Source organism: Octopus sinensis, linkage group LG1 (genome assembly GCF_006345805.1).
Source record: "Octopus sinensis linkage group LG1, ASM634580v1, whole genome shotgun sequence".
Lineage (NCBI taxonomy): Eukaryota > Metazoa > Mollusca > Cephalopoda > Octopoda > Octopodidae > Octopus > Octopus sinensis.
The window spans coordinates 194814929-194842428 of NC_042997.1; the positions used below are offsets into that span (position 1 = coordinate 194814929).

Sequence of the window (27500 nt, forward strand, 5' to 3'; positions counted from 1 at the left end):
AGGAGGTCTAGATAACGTCCTTGGTTTGTAAAAATGTATATGGCAGTGGTTTTCAACCAGGGTTCCGTGGAACCTTAGGGTTCCGCCAGTACAGTCCAGGGGTTCCGCAAGAAGTTACAAAACTGCTAAAATCGGCAGTAATTTTTAATTTTCCTATGCAGATATGCGTGCATAAGACTATTAAATTATTGCACAGCGGTTCCCCAAGCCAGTGGAATGTTTCCTTGGGGTTCCGTTCCAGCAAAAAGTTTGAAAAGCACTGGTATACGGTAACGTACTTTATTATTATTGTATATATAACATAATGCAAACGTGTAGCTTTTTTGTGCATTTTGTTTGCAGAAAATAAAGAAATAACAGTAATAACGTTTAATAAATGTTGCTTACTGCAAGTTATGGATGATTCTTTTATGACTTCATTGCTTTCAGGCTTAGCTTAAGGTATTTTCGTGCCCAACATCACAAAATGCATCTGAATAAACATAGCCAGACAGCAAATAGAGACTCGGACATTGCTTAGAAAGTAATTTTCATTTTTAACCTCGTATATAGTAGGCAGTAGGGATTTTGACCTTTAAATTTTGGGGAAAAAATGCGGATTATACTTGAGGAATTACGGTAGTTATTTTGTTAAGAAATATGTTAAAACTAAAGATACTAGTGACCTATCCGCATAAAACTAATACCTATAGAATCTGAGGAGGAGGAGGATAAGGTGGAGGGATTGTGATGTTGGGGGTGGTGAGGAGGAGGAGAAGAAGAGGTGGCACTGCAACGACTGTGTCCTGCTTAATTACAAGCTACCCTTTTGCAAGGCATAGCATCCATTCAGTCACCTTGCTAGGATACGACCAAGTCCTGGAACAGCAGCACAGGGATTGTGAAGAGGAAAGAGAAGAGCTCAACTGATCCAAGAGTGCTTCTCACATTGATGCTGAGCAGAGGAATCCCAAGAAGATCAACAGTCAGGACCATCTAGCTCTATCAAGAGAGTAACTGCAATGTATCCAAGAGGTGGCAACCACGGTTGTGTAACCAGCTAATGAAAGAGTCGCTGTGACTCAAGATTCCGACTCAAATTCATAATAATGCAACAGAGTCATGGAAATCCACAAAAGCTGTGAAAAAAAAATAAGACTTTTTTTGCTTAAAATTATGCTTCTAAAAAAACCACCCTGGGCCCTACATACAAACTTGAGTCTATTTTACCTGCTTTAACACACTGGTTTATATATCATACCCGTCTATTTGTCACATACAGTAATATTTACTAGTTAGACTGGTCTATGTCATACCATACAGTAATAGTAGTTAGACTACCCTATATGCCACATCAAGCAGTAATGTTTAGAATGGACTATACACTTTTTAATTAAACTGGCCTCTGTCATAACATGCGATAATACTTACTAGTTAGACTGGTCTATGTCATACCATATAGTAATAGTAGTTAGCCTACCCTATATGCCACATCATACAGTAATGTTTAGAATGGACTATATACACTTTTTAATTAAACTGGCCTCTGTCATAACATGTGATAATACTTACTAGTTAGACTGGTCTATGTCATACCATATAGTAATAGTAGTTAGACTACCCTATATGCCACATCATACAGTAATGTTTAGAATGGACTATATACACTTTTTAATTAAACTGGCCTGTCATAACATGCGATAATATTTACTAGTTAGACTGGTCTATGTCATACCAAACAGTAATAGTAGTTAGCCTACCCTATATGCCACATCATACAGTAATGTTTAGAATGGACTATACACTTTTTAATTAAACTGGCCTGTCATAACATGCGATAATACTTACTAGTTAGACTGGTCTATGTCATACCAAACAGTAATAGTAGTTAGCCTACCCTATATGCCACATCATACAGTAATGTTTAGAATGGACTATACACTTTTTAATTAAACTGGCCTGTCATAACATGCGATAATACTTACTAGTTAGACTGGTCTATGTCATACCATATAGTAATAGTAGTTAGCCTACCCTATATGCCACATCATACAGTAATGTTTAGAATGGACTATACACTTTTTAATTAAACTGGCCTGTCATAACATGCGATAATACTTACTAGTTAGACTGGTCTATGTCATACCATATAGTAATAGTAGTTAGCCTACCCTATATGCCACATCATACAGTAATGTTTAGAATGGACTATACACTTTTTAATTAAACTGGCCTGTCATAACATGCGATAATACTTACTAGTTAGACTGGTCTATGTCATACCATATAGTAATAGTAGTTAGACTATCCTATATGCCAGATCATACAGTAATGTTTAATGGACTATATACACTTTTTAATTAACTGGCCTCTGTCATAACATGCGATAATACTTACTAGTTAGACTGGTCTATGTCATACCATATAGTAATAGTAGTTAGACTACCCTATATGCCATATCATACAGTATGTAATGTTTAGAATGGACTATATACACTTTTTAATTATTAAACTGGCCTCTGTCATAACATGCGATAATACTTACTAGTTAGACTGGTCTATGTCATACCATACAGTAATAGTAGTTAGCCTACCCTATATGCCACATCATACAGTAATGTTTAGAATGGACTATACACTTTTTAATTAAACTGGCCTGTCATAACATGCGATAATACTTACTAGTTAGACTGGTCTATGTCATACCATACAGTAATAGTAGTTAGCCTACCCTATATGCCACATCATACAGTAATGTTTAGAATGGACTATATACCCTTTTTAATTAAACTGGCTTTTGTCATAACATGCGATAATACTTACTAGTTAGACTGGTCTATGTCATACCATACAGTAATAGTAGTTAGCCTACCCTATATGCCACATCATACAGTAATGTTTAGAATGGACTATACACTTTTTAATTAAACTGGCCTGTCATAACATGCGATAATACTTACTAGTTAGACTGGTCTATGTCATACCATACAGTAATAGTAGTTAGCCTACCCTATATGCCATATCATACAGTAATGTTTAGAATGGACTATATACCCTTTTTAATTAAACTGGCTTTTGTCATAACATGCGATAATACTTACTAGTTAGACTGGTCTATGTCATACCAAATAGTAATAGTAGTTAGACTATCCTATATGCCACATCATACAGTAATGTTTAGAATGGACTATATACCCTTTTTAATTAAACTGGCCTCTGTCATAACATGCGATAATATTTACTAGTTAGACTGGTCTATGTCATACCATATAGTAATAGTAGTTAGACTATCCTATATGCCACATCATACAGTAATGTTTAGAATGGACTATATACACTTTTTAACTAAACTGGCCTCTGTCATAACATGCGATAATACTTACTAGTTAGACTGGTCTATGTCATACCATATAGTAATAGTAGTTAGACTACCCTATATGCCATATCATACAGTAATGTTTAGAATGGACTATATACACTTTTTAATTAAACTGGCCTCTGTCATAACATGCGATAATACTTACTAGTTAGACTGGTCTATGTCATACCATATAGTAATAGTAGTTAGACTACCCTATATGCCACATCATACAGTAATATTTAGAATGGACTATATACACTTTTTAATTAAACTGGCCTCTGTCATAACATGCGATAATACTTACTAGTTAGACTGGTCTATGTCATACCATATAGTAATAGTAGTTAGACTACCCTATATGCCACATCATACAGTAATATTTAGAATGGACTATACACTTTTTAATTAAACTGGCCTGTCATAACATGCGATAATACTTACTAGTTAGACTGGTCTATGTCATACCATACAGTAATAGTAGTTAGCCTACCCTATATGCCACATCATACAGTAATGTTTAGAATGGACTATACACTTTTTAACTAAACTGGCCTCTGTCATAACATGCGATAATACTTACTAGTTAGACTGGTCTATGTCATACCATACAGTAATAGTAGTTAGCCTACCCTATATGCCACATCATACAGTAATGTTTAGAATGGACTATACACTTTTTAACTAAACTGGCCTCTGTCATAACATGCGATAATACTTACTAGTTAGACTGGTCTATGTCATACCATACAGTAATAGTAGTTAGCCTACCCTATATGCCACATCATACAGTAATGTTTAGAATGGACTATACACTTTTTAACTAAACTGGCCTCTGTCATAACATGCGATAATACTTACTAGTTAGACTGGTCTATGTCATACCATACAGTAATAGTAGTTAGCCTACCCTATATGCCACATCATACAGTAATGTTTAGAATGGACTATACACTTTTTAACTAAACTGGCCTGTCATAACATGCGATAATACTTACTAGTTAGACTGGTCTATGTCATACCATACAGTAATAGTAGTTAGCCTACCCTATATGCCACATCATACAGTAATGTTTAGAATGGACTATACACTTTTTAACTAAATTGGCCTCTGTCATAACATGCGATAATACTTACTAGTTAGACTGGTCTATGTTATACCATATAGTAATAGTTAGACTACCCTATATGCCAGATCATACAGTAATGTTTAGAATGGACTATATACACTTTTTAATTAAACTGGCCTCTGTCATAACATGCGATAATACTTACTAGTTAGACTGGTCTATGTCATACCATATAGTAATAGTAGTTAGCCTACCCTATATGCCACATCATACAGTAATGTTTAGAATGGACTATACACTTTTTAACTAAACTGGCCTCTGTCATAACATGCGATAATACTTACTAGTTAGACTGGTCTATGTTATACCATATAGTAATAGTTAGACTACCCTATATGCCAGATCATACAGTAATGCTTAGAATGGACTATATACACTTTTTAATTAAACTGGCCTCTGTCATAACATGCGATAATACTTACTAGTTAGACTGGTCTATGTCATACCATATAGTAATAGTAGTTAGCCTACCCTATATGCCACATCATACAGTAATGTTAGAATGGACTATACACTTTTTAATTAAACTGGCCTGTCATAACATGCGATAATACTTACTAGTTAGACTGGTCTATGTCATACCATATAGTAATAGTAGTTAGCCTACCCTATATGCCACATCATACAGTAATGTTTAGAATGGACTATACACTTTTTAATTAAACTGGCCTGTCATAACATGCGATAATACTTACTAGTTAGACTGGTCTATGTCATACCATATAGTAATAGTAGTTAGCCTACCCTATATGCCACATCATACAGTAATGTTTAGAATGGACTATACACTTTTTAACTAAACTGGCCTCTGTCATAACATGCGATAATACTTACTAGTTAGACTGGTCTATGTTATACCATATAGTAATAGTTAGACTACCCTATATGCCAGATCATACAGTAATGCTTAGAATGGACTATATACACTTTTTAATTAAACTGGCCTCTGTCATAACATGCGATAATACTTACTAGTTAGACTGGTCTATGTCATACCATATAGTAATAGTAGTTAGCCTACCCTATATGCCACATCATACAGTAATGTTTAGAATGGACTATACACTTTTTAACTAAACTGGCCTCTGTCATAACATGTGATAATACTTACTAGTTAGACTGGTCTATGTTATACCATATAGTAATAGTTAGACCACCCTATATGCCAGATCATACAGTAATGCTTAGAATGGACTATATACACTTTTTAATTAAACTGGCCTCTGTCATAACATGCGATAATACTTACTAGTTAGACTGGTCTATGTCATACCATATAGTAATAGTAGTTAGCCTACCCTATATGCCACATCATACAGTAATGTTTAGAATGGACTATACACTTTTTAACTAAACTGGCCTCTGTCATAACATGCGATAATACTTACTAGTTAGACTGGTCTATGTTATACCATATAGTAATAGTTAGACTACCCTATATGCCAGATCATACAGTAATGCTTAGAATGGACTATATACACTTTTTAATTAAACTGGCCTCTGTCATAACATGCGATAATACTTACTAGTTAGACTGGTCTATGTTATACCATATAGTAATAGTTAGACTACCCTATATGCCAGATCATACAGTAATGTTTAGAATGGACTATACACTTTTTAATTAAACTGGCCTGTCATAACATGCGATAATACTTACTAGTTAGACTGGTCTATATGCCACACTGATATCATGAGACGTTTACTGATGTCATCTTGCAACAATTCACTGAAAATACAAAGCATTATTTAAGAGAAAAAAGTATTGAAGCATTACAATCATACTTATACATGTAAAATATATTCACAAAAGGAGAATCAGTATTGTTGGTTTGGATTTCCTTGACCTGTTTCTATGAGAACAGTTATAAAAAAATATTGATGATATGTGAAGACCACACTGTTATATCATCAAACATCAAAGAGGTGCCAAATCTATAAATTCGTACAATAAAGATATTTTACGTTTTTGGAATGAATGAATGAATCTGATGTTGCTCTGGGGTACAGAACCAGCATGATGCGGCGGGGGTAAACCAGCATATGCTGATAGGACCCTCTGCTAATATTGGGGGTTGCATTCTATGCCTTTGAGCTGGGAAATAAATAGAATGCTTGGCGTGTCTTGTGGCTACTCACTCCTAAAAAAATGGGGAATTGGCCTGGGTATATATATATGTGTGTGACCGCGTGTGTATCATTGACAATTTTTTTCCTCCATCTTCCCTTCCTTGGATCTTTCCTTTTTCTATGTTTCTGACGAAGAGCTCCGCTTGAAATGTTAAATCCTCCTTTCTTTCCTTTCCTGAGTGTCCAATAACACTATACTTGTTCCACGTCCTCGCATTGTTGTGTTTTCCCTTTGTGTTTTCAGTTTGGATTAACTTTATTTATATATATATATATATATATATATTATATATATATATAGAGAGAGAGAGAGAGAGAGATTTGTATTTGTCTTCAGACAATAGCCATGATCAAATTCTGCAGCATATTTGTTAGAGATTTCACAAACATTACAACTCTCAGTTTGTATATATATATTTTTTTTTATGTGGTTTCATATAACATACACAAACATTACTCTACAATATAAACTTACATTAAAAATCTACATAGCCAATTACACACCAACACACCATACAACTCGTGGTTTAAAATATTACTTACAATGATATTTTGTCATCATAGACAGGGTTATTGGAGTCAACAACCATTTTGGTAGAATATCTTGTCCGTTTTTGTTCATCAGGAATTAGTGATATCTATAAAATAATATAAAAATATAACCTGAAAGTAACTCATTCTTTGTAGAGAAATTATAAAGAGCAACAGAATTCTGTATCCATTGCTATCTTCGGAAATAAATAAAACTAGATTGGATGAATGACAAGCCAACAAGAGGGTCACTACTTAGTTGCTGTACCTGCTAGAAATAGCAGCTAAATATTCCTCAGACATTACTGTAGAGCAGTAGTTTATAGCCTGGGCAGCATTGGGCACAAAAAAGCAGCAAATGTCAAGAAGGCCATATGGGGGTAGAGGATACTGGGTGTTCAAAGAATCCATGCCTTTTCTTAGAAAATATTTAACTCTTTCAAGCTGGGTGGTACAAATAAAGTACCACTTATTTGTATCAGTTTAATGGACGAGCACCTGTGCTAGCAGGGTGCAAAGAGCACCATACAAGCGTGATCGTTGACAGAGTGGCACATAAAAGGCACCATTCGGGTGTGATTGTTACCAGCGTCGCCTTACTAGCACTTGTGCCCCATGCTAGTAGGGTGCTAAGAGCACCATCCGAGCGTGATCGTTGCCAGAGCAGCTAACTAGCTTCCGTCGCCTTACTAGCACTTGTGCCAGTGACATGCATAAAAAGATTCAAATGAGGTCATTGCCAGTACCGCCTGACTGGCCATCGTGCCAGTGGCACATAAAAAGCACCCACTACACTCTCGGAGTGGTTGGCGTTAGGAAGGGCATCCAGCTGTAGAAACTCTGCCAGATCAAGATTGGAGCCTGGTGCAGCCATCTGGTTTGCCAGTCCTCAGTCAAATCGTCCAACCCATGCTAGCATGGAAAGCGGACGTTAAACGATGATAATGAAGATGATGATGAGTGGTGGTGCACAATTTGTACCAAAACTTAAAATTCTTTTTGCTGCATGATCAGTTGCTCAAAAACGTATCACTTCATCTTTCAGCCAATCAGAAGCTACCCTTACATCTGGCAACAATCTTCTGTGACACAAACGGAATATTTTTTTCAGTTGAATCCATTTTGTGAAAAAGAAAAAACATGAGAACAAATTTTTGTTATAAATTTTTGCCCTTCTAGAATGTTTTTTTTTTTGGCATATCTATCTCACCCCTGAAAGACTTCAAGGAACGATATTTTAAAAGAAAATAATAATAATGGATTTATATTTTGGCACAAGGCCAGCGATATTTGTGGGAAGTGGGTTAGCCTATTACACTATCTTCAGTACTATATTTTGTTGAACCTGAAAGAATGAAAGGTAAAGTTCACCTTGGCAATATCTGAACACAGAACATACAACCATACATACACACATGTGGAGGCGCAATGGCCCAGTGGTTAGGGCAGCGGACTCGCGGTCGTAGAATCGCAGTTTCGATTCCTAGACCAGGCGTAGTGAGTGTTTATTGAGCGAAAACACTTAAAGCTCCACGAGGCTCCGGCAGGGATGGTGGTGATCCCTGCTGTACTCTTTCACCACAACTTTCTCTCACTCTTACTTCCTGTTTCTGTTGTACCTGTATTTCAAATGCCGGCCTTGTCACTCTCTGTGTCACGCTGAATATCCCCGAGAACTACGTTAAGGGTACACGTGTCTGTGGAGTGCTCAGCCACTTGCACGTTAATTTCATGAGCAGGCTGTTCCGTTGATCGGATCAACCGGAACCCTCGTCGTCGTAACCGATGGAGTGCTTCCACCACATACACACATATATACATAATCATCATTTAACAGTAATCGTTTACATATCGCAGTTTATTATTTAAGCTTACGTCGATTCCACTGTGGTGTTGTTTTGTATTTATAATAAAATAAATATATACAAATTATAAAAATAATTTCTATACTTTGCGGATTTTCACCTAACGCGGGGGGTTTTGGAACATAACATCCACAATAATCAAGGGATTACAGTATATATGTCTAATGTATTGCAATGAGTTCTTTGTATGTGATTGGAAGAATTCATCTGTGTGTGTGTGTGAGTGTGTGTGTGTGTCTAAGTGCATGCTAGTGTGGTTGTATGTTTGGTTGTTGCAGTGTGTATGCGTGTAAAGCTACATACGTATTTACATTATTATACAATAGTGGTCGAATATATGCTGTGTGATTATTTATGTGAGTATTTGTGCATGTGATTGGGTTATGTATGCTAATGTATGTATTTGTATATGTTGCTGTGTATATATATATATATATATATATATATATATATATACACATATATATACATATTAGAGGGAAACCACTATGTGGACACCCCTATGCTAGAAATAGATCCGCTATGGTCTTACTACTAAGAAATGTTCTCAAGAAAAATTTAGCAAAACACCAAAACGTTTTGGTTGTTTTGCTAAATTTTCTTGAGAACATTTCTTAGTAGTAAGACCATAGCGGATCTATTTCTAGCATAGGGGTGTCCACATAGTGGTTTCCTTCTAATATGTATATAATACAATTTTACTGAACCTTCAGTCTTTTTATATACTAGACCACTGGCGTGAAATCTATGTTAATTAAATTAATATCTAATTTCTCACCCTCATTGTAAATTTATATACATATATAGGCGTAGGAGTGGTTGTGTGGTAAGTAGCTTGCTTACCAACCACATGGTTCTGGGTTCAGTCCCACTGCATGACACCATGGGCAAGTGTCTTCTACTATAGCCTCGGGCCGACCAAAGCCTTGTGAGTGGATTTGGTAAACGGAAACTGAAAGAAGCCCGTCGTATATATGTATATATATATGTGTGTATGTGTTTGTGTGTCTGTGTTTGTCCCCCCAACATCACTTGACAACCGATGGTGGTGTGTTTACGTCCCCGTTACTTAGCGGTTCGGCAAAAGAGACCGATAGAATAAGTACTAGGCTTACAAAGAATAAGTCCTGGGTTCGATTTGCTTGACTAAAAGGTGGTGCTCCAGCATGGCCACAGTCAAATGACTGAAACAAGTAAAAGAATAAAAGAGTATATATATATATACAATACACATTCACACACACACGCACTCATATATACAATGCCCATTATACATACATACATATATATACATATATATACATATATATATATATAGATATATATATATATATATACATATATATTATATATATTATATATATATATATATACATATATATATATATATATGTATATGTATGTATAGCTGTAATCCTTATTAAAGATTCTGTTTTCAATTTATATGGAAGTGGGAAGAAGTGAGAAAAAAGGTAACAAAAGAAACTCAGGCAGCTGCAACAACAACACGCATTGCAAGGGCAACATTACAACAACAACAACAATCTGCACAATAGCCAAAAATGGCTACAATTGCAACTGCAACACTGACAGTTTGCCTCAGTTTATTAGCACATTTATAGGGCTTGGGGGCAAGGGACAAAATTAAACAGGTGGTCAAAGAAAAGGTTTAGAAATACTCTAAGGGTATTTCGACAAATTAGCTCTTCAAATTTATTTATAAATTTTTGGGGATTTTTTTTTTTTAATTTTGTCCCCTTCCCCTCAAAGAAAAAGCTGTCACCTCTTGCCTCCTGCCACTCATGTTTACGAGAGCTGGGAAGTAAAATGATAGAGTAACACAAGATGCTGCATGTTTTAATGGACATCATTTGATAGAAATTGTATGTTTAGGGGTCAGTTCTGCACAATGCACACAATGAGTCTCTGTTGTTCGTTTATCGTTACAATCACAGCAGATATTCTTTCTGTCATGCAGTTTCATTTTGACTGCAAACAGCTGCTTTTCTAGAACAATCTACATACTTTCTCCTTCCATTTATAAGACTTGAGCCGTTGAAAAAGATACAACAACTTCTTTTCAATAATTTATACTAAAAGTCTCTGAAATTGCTGCATTTAAATGTGAAGTTACATAAATTAAGAAATTTAAGAGTGAAATAATTCTATTATTAATCCATCGAAATTTAATAAAGGATTATTTAAATTACCAGAGTTGATAAGAAAAGAGACATCTTTGAGTGTGTATGGGGTACTTATGTATAGAAAAATCGAAGAATTAGGGTATTCACTGTTTCTTCTAAGTAAATATGGCTAGAATAGGTGATTTCATGATTCACCTGGGAATGTGTAAATTAAGAATTGTGACAGATCAAATCAAATGTCATCTCGCATTCACTTCAAATCTTTGCCCATTAACTTCTATATACATAACTATAGTATTCACATAACAATTTCAAAACTTATCTTAAAATCAGATCCTTGTTCTTTACAATGCCTTCGTTCACCTAAAAAAAGAATACTATCTTTTCTTTTGTTGTTTTTGTAATTAAAAGGAGGCATAATAGGCAGGGTGACTGCTGTAGCAAGTACCACTGACCATTCTCCATTGCAATGCTACAGCAGTCATGTCCACAGGGCATAGCTGAACACACCATGTTTTCTGGTGTACTCCCCACCTAGTCTTCTATTTAATTCCCCACTTTTCTTTCTTTTTCCTTTTTTTACAACTATCATGCAATGTCAAGACCAGGAGTCAGAAACACACACATGCACGAAGGGCTTCTTTCAGTTTCTATCAACCAAGTATACTCACAAGGCTGGGACCAAGATGCCAAGCAAAGAAAATAATTTCAAAAACACACACAAAAAAATAAAAAAAAAAAAAAAGGAATTTTATAATTTCATTCATTACCTTCACAACAGAATCGCATGTTGTCTTCCGTTTGGTTTGAAGGTTTCGTGCTTGAATCACTGAATAATTGGAAAAAAAAATTAATATTTACTAGTATAATATAAATCTCAAAATTTTCAGTGTAGAAAGGAATCATATATATTTCTTTATTGCCCACAAGGGGCTAAACATAGAGGGGACAAACAAGGACAGACAAAGGGATTAAGTCGATTACATCGACCCCAGTGCGAAACTTGTACTTAATTTATCGACCTCGAAAGGATGAAAGGCAAAGTTGACCTCGGCGGAATTTGAACTCACAACGTAACGGCAGACGAAATACGGCTACGTATTTTGTCTGGCGTGCTAACGATTCCGTCAGCTCGCCACCTTTTAAACACACACACACGACACAGGCTTCTACAGAGTTCCACCTATCAAAGAAAAAGATACTCAACACATTTTGTAGAAGTTCTAGATCATTAAAGACTCAGTTGACCAAGTCAATTGAGCCTGAACAAGATAGGTTTCTGCAAGACGCCTGTGAGGCTTTAAGTCACATGGTGCTGAATCAAACTGTTTTAAATGATGATGATGATATGCACACACACACACACAAACGAAGGGGTGCTGAAAAGTTCCTAGCTTTGGGCAAAAGAAAATATAGGGTATCAGTTAATTATCTGTTAACGGCTAGGCGTTCAGGCGAGTATACTGGCACTGATGTGACAACTTTTGAAATATTGTCTAGGTAAATGCAGCTGATGAAGACTGATCAAATTTACGTTGTCAAACATATTTGAAGAGTTAGAAACCGGTCCTGCATTATCTGATTCTAGGTTGTCCATTTATTGAATGTTCTTCCTAGAGGTAAGACAAATTTTTCATGTTTGTTGCACACACACGTCTTTGCCAGTAAATACGCATTGAAGCTATACATTAGTGTCGTATTTGTATCGATTGCCTTTTCCAGTAAATATTGGTGCCTTGATGTACCACTTATATATATATATATTGGGGTAATAGAGAAAAAGGGTGCATTGAGAAAGGCAGTGGATTGGGGGACACTAAGAATTATTATATTATTATAGTATTGTTTACAAATTATATAATATATCAAATATCAAATGATTTATAGTATATATAAATTAGTAAAATATAAAATATTTATTTATACATAAAAATAGGGGTGAGGGCACTAGAGGCATTATGTGGCCACGAGAGGGGCAGTGGCCCAAAAAGTTTGAGAAACTCTGGGTTAGAGACAGGTGTTTATATAGAATACACTTTAAAGTACTCTAAAGATATGACCTCAAGTGAGTAGATGAGTAAAAGTATCAAACTCTATCCTGTCAACACCTCAAATGTAAAATTCTTCAATGTAAAAATTTTCCCTTGAAGACAGAGGTGGTGTTATTCCAGACCACCAAGCCCCCAGCTGTTGGACTTGTAAAACTCTACCTATTTAACTAATAACATCATTTATATTCTACAAGTCAGACTATTTTATATCCATACACATGTACATTTTTTTTCTCTATTAAATGTATTTAATATTCTGTATAAATCGACTTGCCTAACTTTCTTGTCATTTCTCTCTCTCTCTCTTTCTCATATATATAGGAGTGGCGTAGGAGTGGCTGTGTGGTAAGTAGCTCGCTTACCAACCACATGCTTACGGGTTCAGTCCCACAGCGTGGAACCTTGGGCAAGTATCTTCTACTATAGCATTGGGCCAACCAAAGCCTTGTGAGTGGATTTGGTAGGCAGAAACTGAAAGAAGCCCATCGTATATGTGTGTATATATGTATATATATATATGTGTGTGTGTGTGTGTGTGTTTGTCCCCCCAACATGGCATGACAACCGATACTGGTGTGTTTACGTATGCGTAACCTAGCGGTTCAGCAAAAGAGACCGATAGAATAAGTACTAGGGTCGATTTGCTCGACTAAAGGCGGTGCTCCAGCATGGCCGCAGTCAAATGACTGAAACAAGTAAAAACAGTAAAGGAGTGTATGTGTGTGTGTGTGTATATATACATATCAATATGGTACTGATTCTGCAGGTTTGTGGGAAGTGAAATGTTTATCCCTATGCCTGAGAGTCATGCTTTGTTAATTACTTTCAAACAACCCATATGGGAGATTTTATCTACAGATTTCAGTTGAATGAAGTTTCAGTATAATTATACATGCAAGATCCTACCACATTTGCATATTAAATGCTCCCCTGTGCCCCCCCCCCCAAACTTTTTTTTGGGTGCCTTCAGCCATATTGTCAAAAAGTTGTAACTTACCATTTACTGTCAGCATGCCAGAATTCATGTAGATTGACAACTTCAACTGACCTGAAAACAGAAATCAACACCTATGTAAAAAGAGAAGCAGGGGTTGGGAGGGGAGCAGCAGCTCCATCACCACCACCACCATCAGAAACACCCTATACTAGTGTTAGTCTTCTTACTATCAGTTATCCCAAACAGACCCTGACCCTGCAAATAGTTCACCTCTATGCCACTATCAAGCACAACCTTCACCCTTTTATGGCCCGTATTTCTGTAGGAATACATTACTTTGTTTAAATTAACTTTGAAAATAATAAGGAATTTAGTAAAATAAACAATTTTGCTGTTATTCAGCTGGTGTTGGGAACAGAAATTTTGATGGAGGTTTTTTAATTTAGGTGAGATTTTAAAACAGGAAGTTTGTGTCGTATAACTAGAAGTCAGCCTCAGGAAATTCAGTATCAAAAGGGTCAATCATAGCAAGTCAACAACAGGTGGGAATAACTTGTATGTGTTGCTTGACTTGCTAGATATAGCAACCTAATTTCCTTCAAATTACACTCTATCATTATTAAAAAAATAAACAAAAAACATTAGGTGGTAAGTAGCTTGCTTAATAACCACATGGTTCTGGGTTCATTCCCACTATATGGCACCATGGGCATATGTCTTCTAGTATAGCCTTGGGCCAACCAAAGCCTTGTAAGTGGATTTGGTAGGCGGAAAGTGAAAGAAGCCCATCGTATATGTGTGTGTGTTTGTTTGTATCTGTGTTTGTCCCCCCAGGCATCGCTTGACAACCGATGGTGGTGTGTTTATGTTCCCGTAACTTAGCGGTTCGGCAAAGGGGACCGATAGAAGTACTAGGCTTGCTTGCAAAGAATAAGTTCTAAAGGCGGTGCTCTACTATAGCCTCGGGCCGACCAAAGCCTTATGAGTGAATTTGGTAGACTGAAATTGAAAGAAGCCCATTGTACATATGTACGTATATATGTGCCATTTAAGGGTGACACAGTCATGGGTGGTATAGCTCAGTGATTACAATACACACAGGTAAGTAGACAGAACCAAGTAAAAGAAACAACCAAAATATCAAACCTTGTTTACGCAGATTTTTGACAGCTTCCTTCTTATACTTGCTCATTCGTTCCTGTGAGATTTGAGTTCCTGGGACATTGATACGCAATCTCTTGAAAGGACTGAGGTCAGCTTCCATCCCACAGTCTTTTTCTTCCTTTCTTTTACTGTTTGATGTCATAACTGGAAAAGATAAATACCAGGGGGAGTCTTAAAAAAACCTTGTTCCATGAAACATGTACTATAACAATTACAAACAATAATGGTAGTACTTATTGGTGGTGGTGACAACAAAGCTTAAAATGGTGGTAATTATAATATATATATATATATATATATATATATATATAGGTATAAAAATTATATATAAAGAAACAAGAACGTGAAATACACAAAGGGACGAACATAGAAAACAGACGGGTCATTTGAAGCCTTTAATCTTCAGTCAGAAACCGGATCATCATAGCAAATTTCGGCTGATTAATTCTGATATTTGCTCCAACGCGGCCAGCCCCAAGGAAAAACTAAGCTGCGAGCATTAGATTTCTTGGAAAAAGGAACGAATGTAAACGCAACAAGGACAGAAAAACGGACGAAGCCACACGGATATAAATACAAAAAACAAAAACAAAAATAAAAATAAAAACAAGAATGGTAATAACAGGATAACAGCAGGTGTCTTACGACTTTAGACAAATTTAACTTATCTAGCAGGCGTGTTCGGAAAAATATATATAAACGGCAAAATGTCTGTGTGTGTATGCGTGTCCTTTATACAAATCCACAATTTTTCAGTTAGAGGGCTCGCACTTTCTATGGTCAGTCAAAAACCATCCAAGGGTGGTTGTGCACATCTTTACATTTCCCCAGTCACCCTGCAAAGCCATTAAAAAATCAATAGAAGTGACTTTTTTGTGAATTTTCTATCCAAAACCCAATCAAAATGCCCGAAACTTGATACGCCAATTGAATGCCAGCTAGCTATATGTGATTGGTTGGAGATTTGGACAGTACTCGCGTGTATGTGCGTGCGCACGCATGCAGCTGTATATGTATGCACCAGCACTATGACCTAGCAACGCCGGGTCATAGTGCTAGTATGTGATAAGCCATGGTACTGATGGTGGTGGCGGTGATGATGATGCTTATACTTATGCTCAATGCATCCTTGTGTTGAAGATGAGTAGATTCTGAGTGATATATTCTCATCTGTATGTAAGGTAAACTTATCCAAACCAATGTTTTGTTCAATCAACTATTCATTAACTCTACACATCATGAGATTTTGTGAAAAATTACTAGTAATAGTTTAAATTGTATTCACTGCAATTTCTGGTAGCTGTTCAACAAGGACAACGTAAAAATAAGTTACAGTTGTATGCAAAACATTGTCGCCACAAGTATATGTAAAGTAAGTCTACATACGAATGTTTCATGGCTGTCGGGTGTCTTGTAAACTAATGGAAAAGAAAAGGGAAATGGCATGCAATTGCCAAAATATAGAAGGTTTTCCTTTGAATGAAACATGAGTCAGCCATGGCTCCACCCATCTAGAAGGGCAGTAACTCTGCATATTTGTAATCTCTGACATTTAGAACATAGGAATCCCAAGAAATTTTTTTTTTAAATGCATTTTTCAAGGAGAGGTGCAAAACTGCATTAGCCCCCAATTTAATACATGGTAATAGATATTTCAATGGCATGACAATTTATTTGCACTTAATGTATATAATCATCATTATAGGTGGCGAGCTGGCAGAATCATTAGCACACTGAACGAATTGCCTAGCAGTATTTCACCAGTCACTACGTTCAAATTCCACCAAGGTTGACTTAACCTTTGATCTGTAGCATACGCTTGAGGGAAATTCCTCTCTCTCTCTATTATTCATACATAAATACGGACGTAGTAGATAACAGGTAGCCTTCGGCCACCCTTTTAGACCCTGTTGTGTCCACTACTCTGATTGGTTGGTATTGGTGCAGTTTGTCTCTTGCTCTATTGTGCACCAATATGCAACCCAACCAATCGCAGCCTTTTGATAAGGTCATGTGAGACAGTCTTTTCTAAACCTCCAGTGAGCCGACTGCATCCTGTAAAACTCTAGCTTCACATCGAGTCGAGGTCTTTCGGTTCCAGACCTTTTGAGGTCTAGCCACTGACCACACAGGACACAGCCAGTTCCAGTGACAACACAAAAGCAGTCACATGGAGACTCATTAACTTTGTCCAGCAGCATTCAGGACTTCCATCTCTGTTGCCACCATTTGTCCTAACATCAACATCATCTCTCTACATACACAGCAACAAGCAATGCTCGCACAGGTTTCAACACTGCACTGTTTGTGAATAACTCCACCATGATTAACAGCAAAATACAACCTGCAAGAACTTCCTGTACCAAGTGACCGGCAGCAGAATCGTAGCCACAACTTCTTGGACATGTACCTCGACAGGCTCTGCATTATTGCCACAACTTCTTGATGCAGCATTTCAACTATCGTGTACCTTGACTATGAACTGGTATTTATCATCCTTGTGTCTGAACATTCTTCTAACGTCATATTATAAACTCTTTCAATGCTCTCTACTTATTACACACGCATACATCCATGTTTGTACACACACACTTTGTTCTCATGACGGTCTGTCTATTATTATGCATATATGACGCACACACACACATTAACATATAAATAAAATTTTCTCTGAAACATTCTACCCGGTTGTGTCTCTCTTTTCCTTCTGGCACATATACGCATTTATTCTTTTCATATTTATTATATCGACCGTGTGATGTGCAAAGGAGCCATTCACGTCACCTCACTTCACACAGTCGTTTACAGATCCTTTCTGGGTACGTACTGGGGTCGATCTAATCGACTGCCCCGCTCTCCCCCAAAATTTCAGACCTTGTGCCTATAGTAGAAAGGGTAATAATATACCTCAAATATGTATGTGTGTGTGTGTTAGTGTGCGCACTTTCAAAGTTGAAACTTTACTAAAACAAATTTAGTTCATCTTTAATGCATCAATCAGGCCAGTGAAGTTTGATTAAATTTTGTACCACCCTATACCTCATGCTGAATATTTTTTCTCACATTTGTATGCATTAACACGCATACATACAATTGACACTAAACTGTGGACTTAATATGCAAGACGACTATCTTTTCCTCTAAATCAGTGCTTCTCAAAGTGGTGGTCTGCGGACCAGTACCGGTCCGCGAGCCAACAGCTGCTGGTAAGCAGCGAGTTTCCAGAAAAGAAAGAAACGTTATAAGATACTCATGTAATATTGTATTATTATTTTTTTTCTATTTCATCTAGTTTCAGCTCACAAGCTGTGGCCATGCTGGGGCACTGCCTTTTAAAAATATCACATGGCAGCGGTGGTATTTGATTACAAAATAATATAAGATTTTTAAAATTGTCGACTTTTAGGCATATGGTAAGTAGCTTGCTTACGAACCACATGGTTCCGGGTACAGTCCCACTGTGTGGTACCTTGGGCAAGTGTCTTCTACTATAGCTTCAGGCCGACCAAAGTGTTGTGAGTGGATTTGGTAGACGGAAACTGAAAGAAGCCCGTCGTATATATGAGTGTGTGTCTGTGTTTGTCCCCCCAACATCGCTTGACAACCGATGCTGGTGTGTTTACGTCCCCGTAACTTAGTGGTTCAGCAAAAGAGACTGATAGAATAAGTACTAGGCTTACGAAGAATAAGTCCTGGGGTCGATTTGCTTGACTAAAGGCGGTGCTCCAGCATGGCCACAGTCAAACGACTGAAACAAGTAAAATAGATTTATTATATTCATTATATTTCTTGTTTCCGATATAAATTAATATTACTAATATTAATATTACTGATACATTGGGAAAAAGAAAGAAGTAAAAAACTGCCGGTACGCCACGTCAGTTTGAGAAGCACTACTCTGGATCATAGTTTAGGTTTTTCCTTCCATACAAAAAACACTGATTTGTAAACTAATTTCTACCATCCTAGCCAACAGAAGACCGTCTCTATAAGGTCACTCGCCTTCTAAAAAAACAAGCAATCAAATCTTCCTCAAATAATATAAAACTGAAGGCCCTATTGGATGATGTGCTCCTAGATACATCATACCTGAACAGAAAACAAGTTGGCATACCTGCATACCTACACAGTGGTGCTCCACCCCGACTTTATTTCCTCATAACGTTAAGAAAAAATGAGCATTTTTTGTGAAATTTTTCTACAAATACCTTTTGATAAAGATTACGATTATATCAGAATTTAAAATTTTTAAAATGGTGGGCACGCACACATAATTTTTTCAAAAGCCAAGTTTCATTTGTAGAGTGTGTGTGTGTGTGTGTGAGCTTTTTTCATATTAGCTTTCGATCCCACAAGGGGCTATACGCAGAGGGGACAAACAAGGACAGACGAACGGATTAAGTCGATTATATCGACCCCAGTGCGTAACTGGTACTTAATTTATCGACCCCGAAAGGATGAATTTGAACTCAGAACGTAACGGCAGACGAAATACGGCTGCGCATTTTGCCCGGTGTGCTAACGTTTCTGCCATCTCGCCGCCTTCTTAGCTTTCGATATAATTGCAATCTACACCATCTGAAAGTTATTTCTAGAAAATTTCATTAAAAATTATCTGTTTTACCGAAAGTTATGAGGAAACTAAGTCAGGAGGACACACTTGTGTAGGTAGACCGACAGGACGGCCAAGCTGGGACACTTTTGATCAGAATTGAAGATTCAAATAACACCTGCCTCACCAAACAAATACTTTTAAACTTTCAAATAAACGTACGTGGGAGTTTTATTTACATAAAAATAAACAGCTTAAGAAAAATATTTTTTGACTTTTGACTAAAAGAAGTATACTAATATCAACTCGCTAGTAATAGTGTGAGCCGGGAGAAAGAGGAGGTATGTGAAAGTAAAGTCCTGCTAAGTTACAAAGAGAGAAGACAGAGAGAAATGAACGAGGGTTTGTTTTATCGTGTTTTTTTAAAATTCTTATAAGCAAAACACCTGCCACTATTTATCTTCTAAACACGCAGGAAAACATATACATGTATATGTATGTGTGTGTATATACACACATACACACACATGTCACCTTAGACATACGCTACCCCCGCCCCAATTCAGAGGACAACTTCCCACTTAACAATGACATAGAGAAGAAGCCTTTTATCTACCCAATCTCACTGCTGGCTGCAAATAAAGACAAGTGTGTGGTGAAAAGTTTCCTTTGGAGGAGAGAGAGAAAAAAAACTAATGATAATAATATAATAATAACTGTAAAAAAGACAACACAAAAGAAAACAAGTGTACTATTATAAAGAGTTAAAAAATACAGCCATCTTTCTCCCAACAAACATCTAAATTAACGGAAATTTTCCTTCGGTTGACTACAAATAAATTTTAAAAAAGACTTTGTAATTCAAATAAAAATATAATAAATGCACTTGTCATACACTTGTTAATATATCTCAGAATATAGCTTCTGTATGATTCAGAGAAACTCCTTTCTTTATCAGTCCACGCCCTTAATTTTTACTCAGAGTAGCTAGATCTGCTAAAGCAGCCTCCAAATGTCCCCTAAATTCTATCCTACTGTTAAAATAAAAAAGGGAGATAGTTCTAGATACACTATAACGAAGATGGGATGGTCACAGTTAAAACAGGTTTTTGACCAAGATATTTCGATGTTTTTTTTTCTCTCCTCTTCAACATTAAGATGGATTGCATTTTTCCTTTTATTTAATCTTCATTTTTATCTTGTTTCAGTCGCTGGACTGCGTCCATGTTGGGGGCCGTGCTTTAAAGCTTGTGAGCTGAAACTAGATAAATAAAAAAATAAAAAATAAAATAAATCGACCCCAATGACTTTTTCTTTTAGAGTCTGTATTTATTCTATCAGTCCAGTTGGAAAGGCTTCCACCACCACCCATTTTCTCTGAAATTTGTTTATTTAAAAATATTTTTGGATCTTTACCTTTTGAACTAGATTTAAAAAATAATTTTTTGTAATTAAACACTTTCAAACTTCGGACACTAGTAGAATGTGTCATATAAAACATCTCTTACTCTTAGCATTTTTGAGAAAAACTTATATTTAAGAAGTTATTTCACGTTAAAGTTGTAGTATTTCGGTAATTTCAACCAATCAATGACGTGTATTCAGTTGAATAAAATTACTGCCGTTGTTTGTCAAGAACTTCGCGATGTATATTTCGTTTATCACTGTTATTTAGGACAACCCTAACCCTAAAACCTTAAAACCAGTACAAACGCACGAACGATGTCATAAATAACAGTGACAAACGAAATATACACCGCCGATAGTTGTTGTTGACAAACAACAGCAGTAATTTTATTCAGCTGAATACACGTCATTGATTGGTTGAAATTACCGAAATACTACAACTTTAACGCGAAATAACTTCGTAAATATAAGTTTTTCTCAAAAATGCTAAGAATAAAATATGTTTTATATGACACATTTTACCAGTGTCCGAAGTTTGAAAGTGTTTAGTTACAAAAAATTAATTTTAAATATAGGTCAAAAGGTAAAGATCCTTTTTTTTTTTTTTTTTTTTGCCAAAAAATCCCCGTTTTCTGATACGGAGGTTCCGGAAAATTACCAAAAATCGGCTTTGTGAAAATCCCCCCACCCAACTTCTTCAATTTTGACTTTTTCCGCAACACTAACCCTAAAACCGTAACCGTAAGTACAGAAATGTTTTGAAATTTTTGTCCGAATCCTGATGTCCGTATTTTCAAACTGTTGTTACAGTGGCAAAAACAAACCAACATCGATTGTCAAATTGTGATAGGGGACAAACACAGCACAGGCACAGGGGCGCGCGCGAGCACATACACACACACACGAAAAGTTTTTCAGTTTCCGTCTACCAAATCCACTCAAGTATTTGGTCGGCCCGAGGCTCCGCAGAAAGGCTTGAACCCAAGACCAACGAAGTCGAGAATCGAGCTTCTGAACACAGAATGGCAGAAGCGAAAATAACTATTGCTAGGCATTTCATCCAATGTTCCAAAAATGTGTTTTATTATGCGCATACCTCCGCTCCACCTCAGTAATAAAACAACTGACTTGTATGAAACCAGTCTGTGGTGCCAAGACCACTGCTCTATATCAGTAATTCTTAAACTTATTTTGCTGTAGAACCTTTGTCTATATTTTAAGATAAACTCCTTGACATCCTAATTTTAATAAGACATCTTTATATATAAAAGTCAAGTTGTGTGTCTGTCTCCTACGATTTAGATTCCTTACTCCCACATTTTGCGGTGCAGTTTAACCCAACCGGGTATCTTATAGTCGTGATTTATATCGAGCCCTTCTGGGTATTAGCGCGCGTCTACGATGAGTCTACGATTTTTAAAAAAAATTACCATAATTTTTTTCCATTTTAATGCATTTTTTCGCTATTATATAAGGGAAGTAACTCTCTAAAAATGTCTACGATGAGTCTACGATTTGAAAAATAATTTACCATCGTTTTTTTCCATTTTAATGCATTTTTTCGCTATTATATAAGGGAAGTAACTCTAAAAATGTCTACGATGAGTCAACGATTTTAAAAAAAATTACCATCATTTTTTCCCCATTTTTAATGCATTTTTTTTGCTACTTTTTGGCTATAACTCTCTAAAAATGCTTATATAGTTATTTCCCTTACAAACCCGAGCAACGCCGGGCGATACTGCTAGTTATAAATATATATATACATTAACTTTCATTTTACAAAAGTAATGAGGTTACACTTTCTTACGGCTTAAAATGCTGAATTGTTTTTCTATTTAATCTGGGTTCTGGGAAAAGTCATTCACATTTGTTCACCACCTCATATACAACACTCATTTGCAGACCCAAGAAACTGCGGTATGCATAGCAGCCACATCCCAATATACAGCTTGGGTAAGTGAAATAAACCAAATGAGAGTAGCTACTAGACCTGAAACACTTTATGTCTACTCCAGCATGTGAAGACTGGTAATAGACGAGAATAAGAGTGGATCCAGCAGTCAAGATGCTGGTTTTTGTCAAGTGTCATGGTATTTTGAGAGCAAGATGCGACACTTGAAGTTCCGGTCATCCATTGCATCAGGAACTACTTATGACTGTCTTGACCTATCTCGTCTTAGGATCTAGGCAAGCCTGGATGAAAGAGACCCTAACGTTGCGAAACTCTTCCTCACTTAAATCCAATTCACGACATGTAATCTTCATCCTGTAGATCAGCTCTTAACAGAGATTGTAGCATTCCCTTTTGTAGCTGGGAGCATTGTAAGTTCACCGTGGAGCGCATACCGTAAATCCTCGAGTATAATCCGCATTTTTCCCCCAAAATTTAAAGGTCAAAATCCCTAGTGCGTACTATATACGAGGTTAAAAATGAAAATTATTTTCTAAGCAATGTCCGAGTCTCTATTTGCTGTCTGGCTATGCTTATTCAGACGCATTTTGTGATGTCGGGCGCGAAAATACCTTAAGCTAAGCCTGAAAGCAATGAAGTCATAAAAGAATCAGCCATAACTTGCAGTAAGCAACATTTATTAAACGTTATTACTGTTGTAGTGACCCTATAACGGCGCGCGCTCGCGCACCGTCCATTTGTATTTCGCGCGTGTTGGTGCCTTCACCAAGGCACAGAAAGGAAGGGCCCTCTCGCGCATGCGCGAACCACCGGAAGAACCCTTTTGCCTACGTGGCAGTTAGCGAGGCAAGGGAGCGTGAGCCTTAACAAAGAGGCAAGGGGGTCGTAGAACGTTTGACCACTAGCAGCAGTCAGCGGGGACTTTGAGACATGGCTATCGAAGGCAACGGTCACGTATATTCTCTCTCCGTCAGGACTTGATTCTAGCAGCAGTCGGCCGAATGCCTTTAACCAAATTGTTGCCGACCACATTCAACTTCCCTGTTCGACGCCATCTTGAACCCGTTCTGGTTTTAGCGGCTGAATATTGTAAATATTACAATCGATTAACTTTCAGCCTTGCGCGCCCAGAACCAAGGACATCAGATAACACACTTATTGTTACTGTTACCAAGAAAGAGAATAAAGTAGTATATATATCTTTTACGTCTGCGTCTTGTTGTTTCTGACTAGTAGAATTCTGGATTATTAAAGCAACGGCTAGTGATTGCTTTCTTGTACCCCGAAAGTACAAGAGAAGATATTCACTTCACACTAAGCTCGTTACACTGTTATTTCTTTATTTTCTGCAAACAAAATGGACAAAAAAGCTACACGTTTGCATTATGTTATATATACAATAATAAAAGACGTTACCGTATATATTTTTTACAAACCAAGGACGTTATATAGACCTCCTTGACTCAAGTTAGAGAAGGGGTGCGTATTATACACAAGGTTTAGGTTTTTCAGAGGTACGCCCCCCCCCTAAAAATCCCCTGCGTATTATACTCAAGGGCGGACGATTTACGGTATATGAAGGAAGTGGTATTGTGAGGCACTAAATGTTTAGAGGAGTAATGTTTTTTCTAAAAAAAATAAACACTAGTTTCAAATTTTAGCACAGAGTCAGCAATTTTGGGATGGGTTCTAAGTCGATTACTTCAGCACCCATAATTAACAAGTACTTATTTTATTGACCTCGAAAGGATGAAAAGCGAAGATGACCTCGGCAGAATTTGAACTCAGAACATTAAGATAGACGAAATGCCGATAAGCATTTTGCCGGCGTGCTAACGATTCTGCTGGTTCGCCATTAAAACCAGTCACAATGCTTATATACTCTCTTTACTTGTTTCAGTCATTTGACTGTGGCCATGCTGGAGCACCACTTTCAGTCGAGCAAATTGACCCCAGGACTTATTCTTTGTAAGCCTAGTACTTATTCTAGCGGTCTCTTTGCCGAACCGCTAAGTTACGGGGACGTAAACATACCAGCATGGATTGTCAAGCGATGGCGGGGGTACAAACACACACACACATATATATACATATATACGACGGACTTCTTTCAGTTTCCGTCTACCAAATCCACTCACAAGGCTTTAGTCGGCCCGAGGCTATAGTAGAAGACACTTGCCTAATGTACCACGCAGTGGGACTGAACCCGGGACCATGTGGTTGGTAAGCAAAGCTACTTACCACAGCCATTCCTGCTCCTTTTAAAGATGATCAAAAAATTTTTTAAACATTTTTGTTGAGATTAACATATATAAGACATTGATTTATCAATCAGAAAGCAGAAACATGATTGATGATGCATCAAGGTCAATAAAAAAGAAAAAAAGTACCAATGAAATGGGGCCGATGTAGTCGACTTAATCCTCCCTTCTCAATATTTGGTGGCCTTGTGCCAAAAAGATTAGAAAGACGTGTAGACGTCTTCAAGGTGGTGAGCTGGCAGAAACATTAGCACGCCGGGCGAAATGCGTAGCCGTATTTCGTCTGCCGTTCCGTTCTGAGTTCAAATTCCGCCGAGGTTGACTTTGCCTTTCATCCTTTTGGGGGTCGATTAAATAAGTACCAGTTATGCACTGGGGTCGATATAATCGACTTAATCCGTTTGTCTGTCCTTGTTTGTCCCCTCTGTGTTTAGCCCCTTGTGGGTAATAAAGAAATAGGTATTTCGTCTGCCGTTACGTTCTGAGTTCAAATTCCGCCGAGGTTGACTTTGCCTTTCATCCTTTTGGGGGGTCGATTAAATAAGTACCAGTTACGCACTGGGGGTCGATATAATCGACTTAACCGTTTGTCTGTCCTTGTTTGTCCCCTCTGTGTTTAGCCTAGGCGGTGAGCTTGTAGAATCGTAAAAGCACCAGACAAAATGCTTTGCAGTATTAATTCCGGTTCTTTACATCGCGAGTTCAAATTCTGCCAAGGTGAACTTTACCTTTCAACCCATTAGGGACCAATGAAATAAAGTACCAGTTTAGTACTGGGGTTGATAGTATTCATCATCATCATTGTTCGACCGTGGTCAAGACAATGGAATTTACCATGCTACGCCAGACTTCACGGTCCATCATGGCATTACGGAGGTCCTGTTGCTGGATGCCTGTATCCCTGGAGATTACATCAGGGTAGGAGAGTGTGCGCCCTCCGGTATTGCGAGTAGATGGCTTCCAGAGGAGAAGAGTATATAAATTACCTCGTTTTCAGCTCTACAACAATGTCCAGCAAACTGGACTCTCCTACCTTTCACAAGAGAGGATACAGGTGGTAGTTTCCCATATATTTGCATTTTGGTTGGATGGCGCTTCCACGAGAGATTTTGAGCTCCGTATGGAACCTACACTCGCCTCCTTATGATAGTATTAGCCATCCCTAAAAATTGCTAAATCAGAACCCATTCTCTAAGTCGTCATCATTAGTAGTTTCTGTACAAATTTAACATAGGTGGTACCAGATCATGCATCATCGTTTTACCATCCACTTCTCCGTGCTAGCGTGCGCTTGTGTTTCTGTCTATCTCCGTATGTATTCTAAACTAGCAGTATCGCCCGGCGTTGCTCGGGTTTGTTACGACCCTTTAGAATTGGAATTTTTGAAAAGTAAAAATTTTGCATTATGTAGCTTGTTATTCTCTTTAGGTGAACATTTTTCTGGTTGAAATACACCGAAAAATGGCGACACAGCAGTCAAAGAAGCGTAAAAAATAGGGATTTTCATAGAAAAAAAGCACCTTTTTGATGTAAATAATTTTTGGTCTTAACATGGTCCAAAAATCACATTAATATATTGATAAATAAAAAAGTTATAGTTGTTTAATGAAACCAGACTAAATTTATGATCATGTTAGAAATTAATTGAAACACATAAGGGGTGTATTTTGGTCAGAAATATAGTAACAAATGGGTTAAGACACTAGCAGTATCACCTGGCGTTGCTCAGGTTTGTTTCGACCCTTTAGAATTAGAATTTTTGAAAAGTAAAAATTTTGCATTATGTAACTTGTTATTCTCTTTAAGTGAACATTTTTCTGGTTGAAATACACTGAAAAATGGCGACACAGCAGTCAAAAAATCGTAAAAAGTAGGGATTTTCATAGAAAAAAAGCACCTTTTTTATGTAAATAACTTTTGGTGTTAACATGGTTCGATTTGAATTTTTTCTTCTTAGGAATGACGAGCAAGCCTTCTTCTATCATACTCTCAATTTTGGTCAACTTGCGCCGCAGGGTGTCGGAGGAGATAGTGTTAGTTGAAGGCTACCAATCCTGCCATACACAGACAACTTCA

General features: G+C 37.1%; 1 protein-coding gene across 2 annotated transcripts in view; it reads right to left on the minus strand.

Annotated features, from left to right (window-relative positions):
* The window catches only part of LOC115231791, a 100575-nt gene that overhangs the window by 41274 nt on the left and 31801 nt on the right, over positions 1-27500 (minus strand). For both annotated transcript variants that reach the window (XR_005001614.1, XM_029801755.2), the window contains exons 2-6: positions 15272-15433; positions 14186-14236; positions 11908-11966; positions 7141-7235; positions 6128-6196 (exon numbers count right to left, since the gene is read on the minus strand). Coding sequence is in view for 1 of the 2 variants with exons in the window: in XM_029801755.2 (XP_029657615.2) it covers positions 6128-6196; positions 7141-7235; positions 11908-11966; positions 14186-14236; positions 15272-15431 (434 nt within the window). In the remaining variant the exon portion in view is untranslated. The remainder of the gene's footprint in view (positions 1-6127; positions 6197-7140; positions 7236-11907; positions 11967-14185; positions 14237-15271; positions 15434-27500) is intronic.